Source organism: Chiroxiphia lanceolata, chromosome 24 (assembly GCF_009829145.1).
Source record: "Chiroxiphia lanceolata isolate bChiLan1 chromosome 24, bChiLan1.pri, whole genome shotgun sequence".
Taxonomy (NCBI): Eukaryota; Metazoa; Chordata; class Aves; order Passeriformes; family Pipridae; genus Chiroxiphia; species Chiroxiphia lanceolata.
Window position 1 is genome coordinate 5,187,878 of NC_045660.1, and position 16,056 is coordinate 5,203,933.

Sequence of the window (16,056 nt, forward strand, 5' to 3'; positions counted from 1 at the left end):
AGTGTCGTTTTGGATCCCTATTTGCATTCCACCACAAACCCAGATCCCTCGTGTCCCTTTTTCAGGTGCTCTCACATGCACAAGTCCCTCCTCCATCAGACAAGCAGATACCAAACAAACACCCCCCTGATGTTGGAGGGACTCACCAAAACATCGAGCAGGAGCCCAGAAGTCCCAAAAGACAAACCCTGGGAGGCTGGAGGTGGCATTTTCAATATTCCAGCAAGATTTACAAGCCCACCTTTGGCTCAAGAGCAATTAAGGACCCCAAAACCACAGCAGGATTTTCAGAGGAGCTCAGCTCCAAGCCTGGCACCTACAGAAGTTGTCCCTCTGATGGTTTAAATTCAGATGGGCTGAAACAGGGTCTGGAGCAGTGAATTTTGTAAAGGTCTTGCCCCAGTGATGACGTGTCACTGTGACACTGCTCAGCTGCTACAAACTCAAATTTGCAGATGCCCTGGAACAGGGATGACTGAAGCTTATCCAAACCGAGGGACAGAAAAATAAAAGCAGCACGTGGTGGTGGGATCTTGCAAAGGTGACACTCATCAAGAACCTGGACTTCAAAACAAGTCTCTTCATCTTCTGCTCTTTTCAGCAACCACCAGTGAAGTGACTTGCTTAAAAAGAACCTTGTTTCTTCTTTCCTCATCCTGTCTGATGGGGCAAGTGAACCCCTTGTGAGGGCAGAATCACCTCTCACAAGTAAATCCCGACATTGTGATGGGACTGTTTCGCTCAGGATGAAGCTCAATCGTTCTTTTTCAGCACACAAAAGAAAACCATGCAGGGGAAAAAAAAAAAAAAAAAAGGACTGGTTAAATCAGAGGGCTCTTTGCTTTTTTTTAGGTTTGCCAAGAGAGAAGCCTTTACACCAAAAACCTCAAGAAACGCTGCCTTAAGTGGGAGGAACTGCTCATCCTTTGTCGGCCAAACCTGCCTGCAGATTTCTGGTCCAGCCTTTGCTCCATCTAGAAAGACTCACAGAATTTGCCTTCTCATGAAACACTTATGAACAGCAGAGTAAAGAAGCATTAACAGTCTTATTTCACAGTATATTTCAGTTTTGTCCCTTCCTTAGGGAACAGGAGGTCACCCCTAAGCAAACAGGTGGTGTGTTTTCTTCCAAAGCTTCCCAGCCTGATTTTTTTGATAGCTTATATCAGCTTGCTACTGAAAAGGTAACAAATCTCACCTCCTTTGAAAACCTTGAGCTATCCCAGCAAAGAAACAGGAGGTTCACAGTGGAGGTGTTTTTTTTAAAAAAATAAATAAATACTCAGGGAAATTCACACAGCAACATAAACCATGAGAAGGATCCCCAAATTCTAAAAGAAATTATAGTAAAAGAGAAAGAAAGGGGTCCAAAAAGGGTGTTCAGAGCTCTGTTACAGCAGATCTTGATACTTCACTGCTCCTCAGCCACACCAGCTGTGGATCTACTTTTTAATCTGCCAGTGTCAGAATTCCCAAGGAACCTGCTCGACAGCTTTTAACTCCTGCTGTAAAAAGCTGAAGAGAATTTGGGCATTTCACTCAGTCTAAACCAAGAGACCAGGCCACCAGACACCATAATTTGCTTAATATTTCTCAGGCCAAGACTACTGGTGCCTGAGTGACATTAAAGACACATCTGAAGATCTGCAGCCCGAACTCTTGAGAGAGGAAGATGCAGTAAAAATTCAGGAAGAGAAACTTGATCTCCAAATTCCTGCGATTAAGGACACGTGAAATACAACTATTCTTACTGTCTATCCTTTCAGCAGCAGCATATTTTTTGTTATCCTGGTTTTTCTGCCCTGGTTTCCAGGTCAAACCCAGTCCAAGCAAACACTCCTGGTTTACAGTTCAGGTAATACTGTCCTAACACAGAAGGATCACAGTTTAAAGATTTAAAAAGTCCCAAGGTAAGAGATGTAAACTGCATTTCATGTCATCTTCAGATGTAAACTACATTTCATGTCATCTTCAGAGAGAAGGTGGTGCCCCTTTCAGGTCAGGGATTGAGGACCACAACAGCACTGTTTGAAGAAACCTGTTATCAAAACAACACAGAGATGTCCCACCTGCAAAATCAAAACCAGAGAGGCAAAGAAATTGCTCAAGTCCAAGCTCTGCGAACCTCAGAGAGGAGATTCTTCACAGATTTCTGGTGCACAGCACTGAAAACTTAAAAAGCGTTAAAAATTCCGATTTTCCCCACCGTTCTATTAAAAAAAAAAAAAAAGGAATAAAAACCAGCACAGTGTCACTAACTGGGGCAAACGTGCAGTTTTCTGTTGCTGCCAGGGGAGGCTCCCAGTTGCTCCCTCTCCCCTCCCACTGCTACATCAGCGCTTCCCTGTCCGACAAACTCCTGTGGATCTCCTGCTTGTCATCCCCCTCCTCCTCCTCCTCCTCCTCGTCGGCCGGGTCGTTCTCCTCCCCGGATTCCACGTAGATGGGCCAGTCACTGTCGGCATCCCCCTTCTCCTGGCCCTCGGAGGCCGTTTCCACGAGGCTGAGGTTGATGGGCACGGAGTCCTCGTGGGTGGTGGTGACGCACGTGCAGCTGTCGCAGAGCCCGAAGCGCCGCAGCCCCGGGGACAGGCTGTTGGTGAAGGTCCTCCTGCAGCCCTTGCAGATGATGGGCTTGTTGGAGCGGTGAACCTGCAGGGAAAGAAGGGAGACAAGCTGGGATTAAAAAAAAAAAAAAAAGCAGCAACCTGCTGGTTTGGAAATATTTCCAGAGTGGGGAAGCGGCTGCGCTGGAGCTGAAGGGGGGGTGATCCCACGTTTCCAGACACAAAGGTTTGGGCTACGTAAGAATCATGGAATCACAGGATGGTTTGGGTTGGGAAGGACCTTGAGCTCATCCAGTTCCACTCCCTGCCACGGGCAGGGACACCTTCCACCAGCCCAGGTTGCTCCAGCCTGGCCTTGGACACTTCCAGGGATGGGGCGGCCACAGCTTCTCTGGGAAACAGTGCCAGGGCCTCCCCACCCTCACAGGGAAGGATTTCTTCCCAATGTCCCATCTAAATCTGCTCCTTTCAGTGTGAAGCCATTCCCCCTTGTCCTGGCACTCTGTGCTCTTGTAAAAAGTCCCTCTCCATCTTTCTTGTGGGACACCTTGAGCTGTGATAAGTGATTTCCTCCGGAGGAAGCAGGTTTTTTACTGGGACGGGAAAACAACCATAAATTTAAAGATCCTTATTCTGTCAGAAACTGTAATTAAAAAATATTGTTGTAATCAGCCCAATGGTTGTGACCCCTGCTTTGCTCCTCTCCCCTCGCAGACCTGAAGGCAAAGATTTCAGTACCCACAGATGAGCAGAATCACCTGGTCATAGCGAGTGTGCAGCTGCCCAACGACGATGCCCAGTTTGATGCCTCACACTATGACAGTGAGAAAGGGGGTAAGACCCCAAAGGGGTGGGTTTTAACCATGTTTTCCTTCCCTTCCCAATAGAAAATTTGCCTTCTCTCAAAGTTCAGGCAGCAAGATTCACTTTTACTTCTCAAAGTAAAGTGCCAGGGCCTCCCCACCCTCACAGGGGAGACTTCCTTCCCTGTATCTAATCTAAATATCAAACACCTAATGAACCAAATACCTAAGTTATTGAACCCAATACCAGTGGCTTAAACTTATTATTAGAAACCTGACAACAGCTAAACTCTCCTGAGCCTGCCCTGCACCAGCAACGGCCGTTTCATCCGACGTATTTCGGGAAACGCGACTGGAAAATGCCAAAAAAAACCAACTTCCAGGATGAATTTCCCGAGGGACGCGGGCCCAAACTCACGCTCAGGGCGTGGCTCCGGAGGTGCTCCTGGCGGGTGAAGCGCTTCCCACAGGTCTCACAGGGGTAGGGCCTCTCCCCGGTGTGGGAGCGGATGTGCCTCTTCAGGATCCCCTTCTGCTTGGCCGTGTAGGGGCAGAAGGGGCACTTGTGCAGCTTGATTGGCACGACCAGCACGTCACCTTTGGGGGGGACAAAAAAACAAACACACACACACACAGAGCAGCGGGTCAGGCAGGGGCAGCACCGCTGGGAACTGCTGGGGGGGGTTCCTGTCCTGCTCCCCCCAGATCCCAGCCCAGGGAACTGCACCTCCCCTGTCCCTGGGCTGGGCTTACCTGGAATTCCCTCAGCCTGTGCACTTGCAGACACTGGTGCAGCTGCAGATGCCCAAGTGCCTTGGAAACGAGCCTTACACAGCTGATACCCACAACAGGAAAACATTCATTTTATTTTAAGAAGCCTCTAAGTGCCCCAAACCTGCTCTTAGTGCAGGGGGGGGTCTCTGCTCCATCTCAGCCACAGAAAGTTTCCTACTTCCTTTTTTTTTTATTATTATTATTAAACCATTAGCATCAAACAGCATCAGAAACTAAAATCTTTTAACACAGATTGCAGGTAGGAACACTGCACTGTGCCCCATGTGATCTTATATTTAAATGTGGGGAACCCATCTCAAAACATCAACACTTGTTTCTCCTGCTGTTCACTTCAGCCTTCCTGTTGGGAATAACAACAGGATAAAGGACTCCAGCACATTTGGTGACGATATTTCACTGTTCCTAAAATCAAAGTATGGGTGATATCCAATTTATGAGGTCAGGTGCAAAAAGAGAATTAAACTTGAAGGTCACATTTTACACCAACGTGAGCATTGCCAGGTTTGTCAGCATCAGCCAGGGGTGAGCTTCCCTTCCAGCAGAAGGGTGGAGATGTGATGCTAAAGGATTAGTTTTCCCTGTTTCAGGCACTGATTCAGGGCCTTGAGCTCTTCCACAAGCAGCTGAGGTTGCAGAACATCCCTTTATTAAGGTTTATCCAACCCACTATCAAAAAAGGTGTGTCTGATATTAATGGCATGTGAGTGAGAGCCACCTCACCCAATTCTGGACCTTCACAAGGTATTGCTAATCCCTGCTGGGCACTTAAAGCTCCATTAAAAATAAAAACCAAACCCAGTTCTTAGTCCTGACTTGCTTCCAGGCTCTCCAGAGGTGCCTGTTTACCCTCCACCTGCTGTGAAGGGGACCAGGATGACAAGAACAGATGTGGACACTAAAAAATATAAGTAGTATTCATCTGCTGTGCCAGCCTGAGTGCACCATTCCTCTGTCAGGACTTTGTATTTCTCATTCCCCTGGTGTCTTGTGAAAATGCTGAGGCAGCAGCACCAGTGAAAGCTGGGAAGAGAAACTCCCATTCTCCTCAATGCTTATGATGTCCTGTTTTAGCAGGGAAACACAAGGCTTGGTTTCCTTTCCCTCACTCCCACTTAAAGCACATCTACCACTGACACTTCTACTCCACTGCCAGGACATCTGGTGTTCTCCATCAAATTCTGGAAGCATCTCCCTTTTTAATGATTTATTAAACAGTTGGGAGATTTTAAGAGAGGAAAAAGAGAAGTGAAGTTTGTGTGTTTGATGCTCCTGCCTTGCAACACATCAAAAATTTACAGGCGTGATCTGTGACAGCCCTGAGAGCTTCTGGGGACAGTAAAACTGGATTTTGTGATTTTGTCAGCTCCCTGTTTTAAAGCAGTGAGAGAACAGGTCTGTTTTATTGGCTCTAGGATCACAGAGGCAGGCCTGAGCTGGAGATGAAGTGAGCACAAACTTGCTGGGTATGGCAGAGCACCCAGTGCCAGCCCTGTCTGTGCCCAAGGCACTGTGGCATTTGCCACATCCTCACTGTTTGTGGCACCTGCAGTTTGCCAGAGCCACCTCCCGTCTTCACAGGGCTGTTTGGGCAAGGCAATTATCAAAAAAACAGATAAAATGCCCAAATCTTTATTGTCCACTTCAGGGGAAATGCATATGGACATGAGTTTCTTCTTCTTCAGGTCCCTGACACTGCTCCTGGGAGATATTCCTGAGACATTCCAACAGGTGCTGGGCTTGGGGCAGCAGTGGAACCTTGGTGACCAACAGCTGAAAAGTGAGTTTGCCTCTAAAAAGACTCATCTTTATGCAGCACCACAGAGTTTAAAGCTTTTAAAGGACTTGTAGGTGTCCCTCAGTACTGGATTAAACTGATTTCTGCCCTTTGAAGTTCAAAGCAGGAGCAAAGAGACCATCACCCAGCAGATGTGCTGGCAGGAGCTCCGGTGGGATGAGCTCCTTCTGCTGTGCCAGGTCCTGCAGCAGATCCCTCTTGTGGCAGCTCAGCTCCTCCTGGATTGCTCCCTACAACATGACCATCACAAGAGGAAAAATTCTCTTTAAAAATTCACCTGCCATTCAAAGAGGTCTCAAGTGAGTTTGTTTATTTAGAGCAGAATCACCCACACTTAGCTCCAGTTTCTGTTCCAGAGGGGCTGTAAAGCTCTTGGGGATACTCACCTCCCACGGGCTGCACTGAACAAACAAGTACAGCCGCTTTGGAAGTCCACAACAAGAGTTTATTTCACTGTGCCACGACATTCACCGACATATTCCTGAGCAAGAACAGCAGCAACAAGAGAAGTCTGGGCACAACTGAGCGGTTTCCTCAGCCTGCACCCCCCCAGGGTCCTCTCACCTGTGTCCTCACCATACCAGTCGCTGTGAATGTCCACCATGGAGCTCATGGCCACCCCTGCGTCCTCCGTCCTGCCCTCAAACCCCCTCACAAAGTGCTGCACCACGTCCTCCTTCCTCTGGGCCGAGCTGTTGCGCAGCAGGGCCTCCAGGAACTGCTTCATGTGGTAGTTGTTGCAGGCCAGGTCCACGGGCTGCCCCTCCTCCATGTGCTCCAGGGACAGCGGGGCGGGGTACTGGGGCAGCCTCTCGCCCACCTCCACCTCCCCATCGTCGTCGGGGTCGAACTCCACCTTGGGTTCCACCCCCCTGGGCAGCGAGGAGTTCACCCCGTCCTGGGAGTCGCCGCCCAGGGGGTCCCTCACCACCAGCTCCAGGGGGTGGCAGCTGCTGCAGTCCCCGCACGGGGGGTCCCGCTGGCAACCCGAAAGCCCTTCCTTATCCTGCAGGGACGAGCCAGGGGCAGGGCACTGTCCCCGGGGGCCGAGGGACGTGCCCTCCCTGGCGGAGCTCCCGCTGTCCGCCTGGTAGAAAGCCGCCTCCCGCTCGATCTTCCTGCAGATGTCCAGGGAGGACCTGATGTAGGTCTTGCAGAAGTTGACCACGTCGGTCATCTGCAGGTAGCTGGCGGCCGACATCACCTCGATCACGTTCTCCCCGCACAGGTCGAGCTTCCCAGAGTACAGGAAGTCCAGGATGACGGAGAAGGCCTCGGAGGTGACGATGTCCAGGGAGGCGGTGCTGTGGCGGCCGCTGTCCTGGATGTAGTGGATGAGCAGGGCTCGGAAGTAGCCGCTGTTGGCGAACAGGATGTTCTTGTGCGCCTTGAAGATCCGGCCCTCCACGATGATGCTGCAGTCGCAGAAGAAGTCCCGCTTGCGCTGCTCGTTCAGCTCCCCCAGCAGTTTGGTGTAGTAGGACTGCACCTCCATGGCTGTGCCGGGAAACACGGGGCACCGTCAGCAACGGGACGTGCGGGGACCCCCGACGGGACACCAGGGACAGGGGACACCGGGGACAGGGGGAACGCCAGGGACAGGAGACAGAGGAGGGACACACGAGGAACAGGGGGGACACACCGGGTACAAGGAGGGACACACCGGGGACAGGGGGGACACACCGGGGACGGGAGTACAGGAGGGACACAGCGACAATAGGGGCAGCAGCACCAGCCCCCGCCCGCGGGAGGCACCGCCGATGCTCCGGGACACCAAGGACCGTCCGCACTGTCCTGCCCGGAACCGGGATCCCTCCCCTCTCCGAGGACTGTCCTGCCCGGTACACTGGGGGTGTCCGGAACACCAAGGACCGATCCTCCCGGTACCAGGATCCTTCGCTGATCCAAGAACGGTCCTTCCCGCTACCAGGATCCCTCCCTGCTCCAAGGACCGTCCTGCCCGGTACCGGGGATGCCCTGGAATGCCAAAGACCGTCCTCTGCGGTACCAGCATCCCTCCCTGCTCCAAGCACCGACCTTCCCGGTACCGGCATCCCTCTCTGTTCCAAGGACCGTCCTGCCCGGTACCGAGGGTGTCCCGAACGTCAAAGACGATTCTTCCCAGTACCGGGACCCCACGGAACGCCAAGGACCATCCGGACTTATCCTGCCCGGTACCGGGATCGCTCCCCGCCCCACGGCCCGTCCCGCCGGTGCTCCCCGCTCACCTCCGCCCGGTGCCGGTCGTTCCCGGTCCCTCCCGGCCGCCGTACCGGGGCCGCCCCCGGGGCGGTGCAGGAAGTGACGTCAGGATGCACGGGTGAGGGGTCGGTAAATATTGGTGACGTCACAGCGCCAAGATGGCGGAGGGGTGAGCTGGGCACGGGCGGGGGGCCGGGATGTGGGGCCGGGATCGGGGCCTGTGGTCGCTGATCTGAGGTCTGACTCGGTGTCTGGGATCTGGGATCTGGAGCTGGGGTCTGGATCTGGGATTTGGGCTTGGGATGTGGGCCGGGATCTGGGGCTGGGTTTGGATCTGGGTCTGGATCTGAGGTTTGGACTCGGGATCTGGGGTCGGGGTCTTGGATCTGGATCTTGGGTCAGGGTCTGGGATCTGGGTCTGGGGTTTGGGATCAGCATCTGGGATCTGGGGTTTGGGGTCAGGATCTGGGGCTGGGTCTGGGGCTGCAGTTGGGTCGGGGTCTGTGCAGTGTGATCTGGGGGCTGAGTGCCGGCTCTGAAGTCTGGGCTGGAGTTCTGGCTCAGGCTCCGCGTGCCTGTGTCTGTCTGCGTGTCTGTCTGTGTGTCTGTGTGGCTGTCTGTGTGTTTATGTGGCTGTCTGTGTATGTCTGTGTACCTGTCTGTGTCTGTCTGTGTGTGTTTCTGCGTGTCTGTGTGTCCTGACGCCGTGTCCCCCCCTGTCCCACAGGGAGGATGGGGGCTGGTGGCGCAGTTGGCTGCAGCAGAGCTACCAGGCCGTCAAGGAGAAGGTGGGACCTGCAGGGCTGAAGCACGGCCTGGGAGGGCTGAAACTCTGGGAGCTGGGCGGCCTGGATGCTGTGCAGGGATCTCGTGGCTCGGGGGAGCAGCACTGGGCTCTGTCACATGAGAATCACCCCCCCAAGCAGGGAGGGCTCTGTGATGTGTAACTTCCTGCCTGTGGCAGCACTGCTGGTGTTAATTATACACAACACTCAAAACAAGGCTTTTCCCAACCTGTGTTTTTCTATTCTTAGCTTAAAAAAAACACTCCTACTTTAATGGTTTGTGCACAGCAAATCCTGCTGTTATTCTGGTTGCTGTGGCCTTACTCATTACACTGGCTGGGGCAAGGGCTCAGCTGGGTTAAAGGCTCTCACACTCTAGTCTTTGTAACATGCTGGGTGTTCCTGGAGTGACCATGCCTTTGTTGGAGAGAAGAAAGGCTCCACAGCTCCTCTGTTGTCTCCTTGCAGTCCACAGAAGCCCTGGAGTTCATGAAGAGGGACCTGGCAGAGTTCACCCAGGTGGTGCAGCACGACACCGCCTGCACCATCGCCGCCACGGCCAGCGTGGTCAAGGACAGGCTGGCAGTGAGTTGGGGGCTGGCAGAGCTGTGGCACAGGGGAAAAAGGGGGTGCGCAGGGTGGTCCTGCCCCACAGGATGCTGGACAAACCCCAGTTGTGACCGTCAGGTGTCAGGTTTTCTCCGCAGGGCAGATTTGGTGCTGAGCACTGCGTGGGGTTTCCTTGTGGAACTGCTGGAGGTCATGAAATGGTTTGGGTTGGAAGGGAGCTTAAAAGATAATCCAGTTCTACTCCTCTGCCATGGGCAGGGACATCTTCCACTAGCCCAGGTTGCTCCAACCTGGCCTTGGACAGTTCTAGGGGGCAGCCACAGCTTCTCTGGGCAACCCGTGCCAGGGCCTCCCCACCCTCCCAGGGAAGAATTTCTCCTCAGTATCTATCTAACCCTGCCCTCCTTCAGCTTAAGGCCATTCCCCCTTGTCCTCTCTCTCCGTGCCCTTGTAGATGAGCAGAGGAAGGTTCCCTGTGGTTCCTCTCTCCCCTTGTGCTGTGTAGGTGGGATCCTGGCAGTGTCACTGTGCATGGCACTGGATCTCTCCATGAGCTGTCACCCTCAGCCTCAGCCATACACAGCTGCTGCTGTGACAGCCCAACCTCAAACCAGCCAGTCCCAAACCTGGCTGCGTCCTTCCCACAAAACCTGGGCTCAGTTCCCTACAAACCTGTTACAAATCCTGAGGTAGGAGCCTCCCACCATGCCCTTCCAGCCCAGGCACCTCCTCAGCACTTTTTTGAAGGGAGAGACATCCTGTTTCCTTAAAGGATCCTATCCAGGGACCGTCACTGACCCTGTGCTGGTTCCTCTCTTGAAGAGGACAGAAGGTTCCTCAGGTGCCACCGAGAAGGTGAGGAAGGGGCTGTCAGACTTCCTGGGGGTCATCTCGGACACATTTGCCCCCTCACCAGACAAGACCATCGACTGTGATGTTATAACTCTGATGGCAACACCCTCAGGTACCACCGAGCCCTACGACAGTGCCAAGGTGAGTGTCCCATTCCTGGAGGGAAGCTTGGGGATATGGAGTCCTGAGCCCTGTCCCTGGGGCTCTGCTGCTGCCCCTCCCCTCACAGCTCTGCCCTGTGTGTCTCCTCCAGGCTCGTCTCTACAGCCTGCAGTCCGACCCAGCCACCTACTGCAATGAGCCTGATGGTATGGGGGTGTCCAGGGTGGGGGGTCTAGGGTGCTACCCAGCCCAGCTGGGGGTCTGGGATCCATCTGGAATTCCCCAGAGGGGCTGCTGGCTTGGCCTGCAGCTGGAATCACCAGTCATGGAGAGCACATCTGTCTATTGTGTCAGGGACCAGCTTAGGCTAAATTTACTGGCCCAGTTTAAACTGATGCTCTTATGTGGGCCCCGTGTCTCCCTCCCCCTTTGCCCCAACAGCATCTTTCCAGTTAAACCTCCCAAAACTCTTCCTGGTTGTTTGTGCCAAGGCCTGTTATCCCTGTGCTTGTCCCACACAGGCCCTGCTGAGCTGCTGGAGGCCTGGCTGGCTCAGTTCAGCCTGGAGGAGAAGAAAGGGGAGGTGGCAGAGCTGCTGGCAACCAGCCCGTCCATCCGGGCCCTCTACACCAAAATGGTGAGTGAGGCCCTGCCTGCCTCCTGTGGGCAATTCCTCACTTGGGAAGTGCTGCAGGGAAACCCTGAGCTGCCTGGGCCCTGGGGTTGGTATGGAAATCACTGTGATTGCATGGGGATTAGGCAGCAGCTTGTAGTTTTATTCCATGCTTGTCACAGGCCTGGCACAGGAGTTCCTCTGGAACTACCCCAGTGCGTGTTGGAGCATCTTGCCTGAGGCTTGGCCCCGAGTCTGTGCACTGAAAACACAGTGCAGGGGGGTGGCTGCAAGGCCTGGGAGGAGGGAGGAGCACAGCAGCAGCTGCAGCCCTCCCTCTGAAGCAGCTCATCCCATTCCAGGTCCCTGTGGCTGTTTCCCACTCCGAGTTCTGGCAGCGCTACTTCTACAAAGTGCATCGCCTGGAGCAGGTGGGTCCCGGGCTGGGGGGCTCCCTGGGGGTGGGCACAGCAGACAAGGAGCCCTCCAGGGCACAGCAGAGGCTTTTCCTGAAAAAGCAGGGGGCCTGGGCTGCCTTCTTGTGGTCAGTGATGCTGCAGTGCTGTGGGGAGGAAGGGGCTGGGGACATGTGTGGCTGCTGACGGGGAATTCCCTGCAGGATGAAGCCCGGAGGGAGGCTCTGAAGCAGCGAGCAGAGCAGAGCATGCACCAAGAGGAGCCAGGCTGGGAGGAGGATGAAGGTGGGTCTTGATGAAGGTGGATTTTAGGGCTCTGTGGGTGCCTCCTCCTCGCTCCCACAAATCGTGAGGGGCAGCGGAGGAACAGTGACAGGACCCAGGGAACGGCTGGAGCTGTGCCAGGGAGTTGGGATGGATCTCAGGAAAAAGGTTCTTCCCCCAGAGGGTGGTTGGGCACTGAACAGGCTCCCCAAGGCAGTGGGTGTGGCCCCAAGGCTGCCAGAGCTCCAGGAGCATTTGGACAACTCTCTCAGGGACAGGATGGGATTGTTGAGGTGTCCTGTGGATGATCCTTGTGGGTCCCCTCCAGCTCAGGATATTTGTGAACTCCAGCTCCCAGCCCAGCTGCTGCTGCTGCTCTTGCTGAAACATCTCTCGCTTCTCTTCTGCCTCCCTACAGAGGAGTTCTTGGGGATGTCACCCCTGCCTTGTGCAAACATCACATTTCCAGAAGCAGCACAGAAAGAACCCGCCCCGGCAGCCCCGGAGGGAACCCACCCCACTGCTCCCCAGGGCCCCCCCGAGGGGAGCTGGGCCGTGCTCCCCCCGGAGCTGAGCCCCTCGGAGAGCAGTGAGAGCGTGTCCCTTGTGACTCAGATTGCAAACCCTGCCTCTGTGCCTGCTGCACAGCTACAGACTGGAGCACACCCCCCCGGGACCACAGACCTCTCCCAGAGGCTGGAGGAGGCCACCTTGGAAGAGCCAAAGCTCCCAGAACCTGCTCAGCCCTCTGCACCTGCACGGGAATCAGCAGCATCCTCGGAGCCAGCGGCTGGTACAGAGCTCAGAGAGGGGGAGAGCAAAGGCCAAGGCAGGACAGAGACTCTGAGGGAGGAAGGGCCCACGGATCTACGAGTCTTCGAGCTCAACTCGGACAGTGGGAAGTCCACCCCCTCCAACAACGGCAAGAAAGGTGAGTGTGTGGGGCCAGACGGGGCCTGGGGACCCACTGGGGGGGGGCAGCTTTTGGGGACAAGGCTCTGGTTTTATGGGGATGGGGGAGAGGAAAGGGATTTTGCCAAAATGCCCCGTGAAGGGTAGATCCTAATGGCTGAAACAAGTGGAAGTAAATCCTTATGCTGTTGGGTTGGTCACATCAGGTGGTGACAGCTGGTGTCACAGCCCCATTCCATGTTCCCTCAGGGGAACAAAGGGTGAGACTCCTGCAGGACCAGATTAAGGACATGTCACAGCTCTGGTTGTCTCCATTTCCAGGCCTTTCCTTGGGGTGATACTGCCTTGAGCAGAGCCTTGAGCTGCAGCTCTCCCAGGATAGTGGGTGTGCTGCTTTCTGGGGTTAGAAAGCCACTGGAACAACCCAAGATCCACCAGGGTGGCTGAGTGTCAGGAGCTGACTCTCTGTGTGGAATTAAACTGGACAAGAAATCAAAAGGCTGCTGGCTGAGCAGAGCAGGCCTTTGGCCTTGGGGTGCCTTTGGTCCCTGGATGCCAGGGAAAGGCTGGGAAAGGGAATGTGGCAATTCCTTCCCTCTGTCTGTCACCCCAGGAGTGTCCCTGCTGCTCCTCTGCCTCAGGAGGTTCTTTCTCTTGGGGGTGATGACAGTTCTCATATCCAAGTCATTCCCTATCTGTTGTATTTTCTGTGTGAGTGGAACCAGACACATCCCAGCTCTCCCAGGCCAGAGAAGGACATGTTTCAGCATCCACCTCTCCCACTTGTCCCAAGCCAGCCCTTGCTGTGAGGGAAGCACAGCTCAGTCCATCCCCTCTCTGTCAGGGAGCTGGGAATGTGGAGGCTTTCTCTCCTTGGGCAGGCTGTGGGAGCTCTGGCCCTCGGGAATGCCAAGGAATTGGGCAGCTCCAGAGTGTCTGGAGAGCAGGTGCAGCTCTGGAGGCTCAGTGGGGCTGTTTGTGGTTCCAGGCTCCAGCACGGACATCAGTGAGGACTGGGAGAAGGACTTTGATCTGGACATGACTGAAGAGGAGGTGCAGCTGGCACTCTCCAAGGTGGAAGTGTCTGGGGAGGTGAGTCAGGGGGAGCAAAATTGCTCCCCAAAACCATCACCAACCTGAGGGAGGGGCTGGCAGGGTGTGCAGGTTTCCCAAGGGGAACAGAGCAGGCAGATCCCTGCTGGGAGGCTGTGGGAGTATGAGGATACCTCAGGCTTTGTGCTGATTCAGGCTGGGCAGGAGGAGCTGTTGAGTTACAGAACCAAACTGAGGGATGTTTCCTTTTGCTTGCAGCTGGAAGATGAAGAGTGGGAAGACTGGGAATAAAGCAGCTGCTTCCAGTGTGTGTCACAGGCTCATTTCCACCATCGAACGTGAATCAAACCACGGACCGGCTGTTCCTTTGTGTGTGACTGTGCTGGGGGTTGCACTTCCAGGCTGGAGGAGTTTCATTCCCGCTAAATCCTGTGGGCAACTCAAGTGACCCCTTCAGATCCAGGAGGGGGAGGAAGCAGGAGGTCTCTGGCACACGTAGCCCGTCTTCTCTGTAGGTCCCAGAGACTGACCAGGCCAAGACTGACCGCCCTGACGTGTGGGGTGGAGGCAGAGTGAGGGGTCCCCATTGCACTGGGACCCCTGGCAGGGGTGTTTGGTGCTGCCAGGTGCCAGCTTGGCTCCTTGTTTGCTTGTGTGTGCACGTGTAACCCACAGCTGAGAGGCTCCTGGATGTGGCTGTTCCTGCTCCGCACTCCTGGCCCGGGAAGAACACACGGACAGGGCCTGGAAGCTGGAGGTGCTGCAGAAAAAAGGCACTTGGCTCGTGGCTTTGACCCTGGAAAGAGCCAAACCCCCTGCCAAACCCCGAGCTTCTGCCTGGCTTTTTGTCTTGGAAGCTTTTCCTCACGGAAACTCCCGTTTCCTGCTGTGAGAGCAGCAGCTCCTCGAAGGGCCAAGGCCTGCTGCTCCCCCCTTTGCAGCTGCACCACCTTCCTGCACTGGGCTTTGTGTCCTTCCTAGTTAAATTCTCCAAGCAAAGTACTCGTGGCTTGTCCTTACTTGAGCCCTGCTGGGTTTGGGTCACCCCTGGAGCAGAACCCCCTCGTTGTGGTGCCCACTTCAGCCCTTACAAAGCCCCAACCTGACCCACTGACCACTTTAACCCCTGCTTGGCCATTCCCTCTGCCAGCCTGGGGGGAGGCAGAGGCTCCCAAGTGTGGGTGGGACCTGTTGGCTGAGGCTGTGTGTCCCCTCCTGACCCCTCGTGTCCCACCTGTGCCAGGTCCCACAGCCACCAGGGCCACGGGCTTTGCTGTGCTCACTTGGATCCCTTCACTGAAGCCCCCATGACTGCTTGGCAACGCTTCCTTCAGCCCCACAACCTCTTTTTCTGGGGCAGTTTCCTTGTAATGACACACTGTGTTGCTAATACAGAGTTATCCCAAGGGGACAGTGCCCTTGGTGCTCCCCCTGGCCTTTGGGGTGGTGGTTTAGTATGTGATGCCTTCGTCCTACCCCTCCCAGGGCTGCCCCACCGGAGCTGTGGGTTCCCTGCTGGGTCTGGACAGCACTAAATGAGGTGCATTTGGAAGAGTTGGGGGGTTTGGGGTGTGTTTTCTGTGTTTTTTTTTCCCTCCTTTGTGGAGATTCCACCCACACAGGTGGGAGCATCCCAGTCCTGCCAAAGGCCTGGGGGCTGGGGACAGCTCTGCCTGGGGTGAGGTGGCTCCAGCCTTGTCCTTGCTCAGATTTAGCTGTGGTGGGCAGGGGACACCAGTGGGGTGTCGGGGAGGGGTCTCTGGGGGTTTGCTGGTGTCAGTCCCAGCTGGTCCCTGGGCAGAGCTCGAGAGGCAGCGCTCGCATCGGTGTCACTTTTCCTTTCTTCTTTAGTCCAATTAACCGTTGGGTTGGTCGTGCAATATTCTTCTGTTCTGAATCTCTGCATCTCCCTGAGCCTTTTCGAGCTGGGGTGAGAACCAGGAACAATTCTAACAGCTGGTAGTTTTGTAACGATGACTTTCTCCAAACCTTTTACAGACTTGCAGTTATAACAGCAATTAAAGGAATTCTCTGAGTCTCTGCCCTGTCTCAGGTGTTCTCGTTCCCTGTGGGATGGAGGGACACAGACAGGATAATTTAGAGCTCAAAACGCAGGTGAGGTGTATGGAGGGGACACTGGGGCAGGGCATGGGACAGGGTGTGAAGGGATGGGACACAAGGGATGGGTCACAAGGGACAGGGTATGAAGGGATGGGACATGAATGAGGTGGGACACAAGGGTCAGGATATGAGTGATGGGACACAAAGGGGTGGACATGGGATGGGACATGAGTGATAGGACATGAGGGGATAGGACATGAGTGCTG

General features: G+C 54.7%; 2 protein-coding genes across 3 annotated transcripts; one reads left to right on the forward strand and one right to left on the reverse strand.

Moving 5' to 3' along the window:
- Positions 1–1,264: 1,264 nt before the first annotated feature.
- On the reverse strand, positions 1,265–8,241 carry ZBTB8B (zinc finger and BTB domain containing 8B). 2 transcript variants are annotated; one of them, XM_032710179.1, is made up of 4 exons: positions 8,189–8,241; positions 6,525–7,457; positions 3,789–3,967; positions 1,265–2,652 (listed from the first exon to the last, which is right to left on the reverse strand). In XM_032710179.1, the coding sequence occupies exons 2-4, from the start codon at positions 7,453–7,455 to the stop codon at positions 2,329–2,331; spliced, it is 1,434 nt and encodes a 477-aa protein (XP_032566070.1). In that variant the 5' UTR covers positions 7,456–7,457; positions 8,189–8,241; the 3' UTR covers positions 1,265–2,328. The 2 variants fall into 2 exon arrangements, with proteins under 2 accessions (XP_032566070.1, XP_032566071.1); XM_032710180.1 differs by lacking the exon at positions 8,189–8,241 and adding an exon at positions 7,998–8,167.
- Positions 8,242–8,266: 25 nt separating this feature from the next.
- On the forward strand, positions 8,267–15,770 carry BSDC1 (BSD domain containing 1). The gene is made up of 11 exons (XM_032710181.1): positions 8,267–8,331; positions 8,890–8,950; positions 9,416–9,532; positions 10,340–10,510; positions 10,623–10,677; positions 10,993–11,108; positions 11,447–11,515; positions 11,704–11,785; positions 12,183–12,695; positions 13,665–13,768; positions 13,988–15,770. The coding sequence occupies exons 1-11, from the start codon at positions 8,321–8,323 to the stop codon at positions 14,018–14,020; spliced, it is 1,332 nt and encodes a 443-aa protein (XP_032566072.1). The 5' UTR covers positions 8,267–8,320; the 3' UTR covers positions 14,021–15,770.
- Positions 15,771–16,056: the final 286 nt, after the last annotated feature.

What these genes read in the sequence shown, in the direction of transcription:
- BSDC1 (XM_032710181.1), top strand. An exon ending in ACCAGGCCGTCAAGGAGAAG is followed by an intron (nt 8,951 to 9,415) that starts GTGGGACCTGCA and finishes GTCTCCTTGCAG; the next exon opens with TCCACAGAAGCCCTGGAGTT. An exon ending in AGCCCTACGACAGTGCCAAG is followed by an intron (nt 10,511 to 10,622) that starts GTGAGTGTCCCA and finishes TGTCTCCTCCAG; the next exon opens with GCTCGTCTCTACAGCCTGCA.
- ZBTB8B (XM_032710179.1), bottom strand. Translation starts at nt 7,455, where the DNA reads ATGGAGGTGCAGTCCTACTACACCAAACTGCTGGGGGAGCTGAACGAG. An exon ending in CTGGTATGGTGAGGACACAG is followed by an intron (nt 3,968 to 6,524) that starts GTGAGAGGACCC and finishes TCCCCCCCAAAG; the next exon opens with GTGACGTGCTGGTCGTGCCA. An exon ending in TCCGGAGCCACGCCCTGAGC is followed by an intron (nt 2,653 to 3,788) that starts GTGAGTTTGGGC and finishes CTTTCCCTGCAG; the next exon opens with GTTCACCGCTCCAACAAGCC.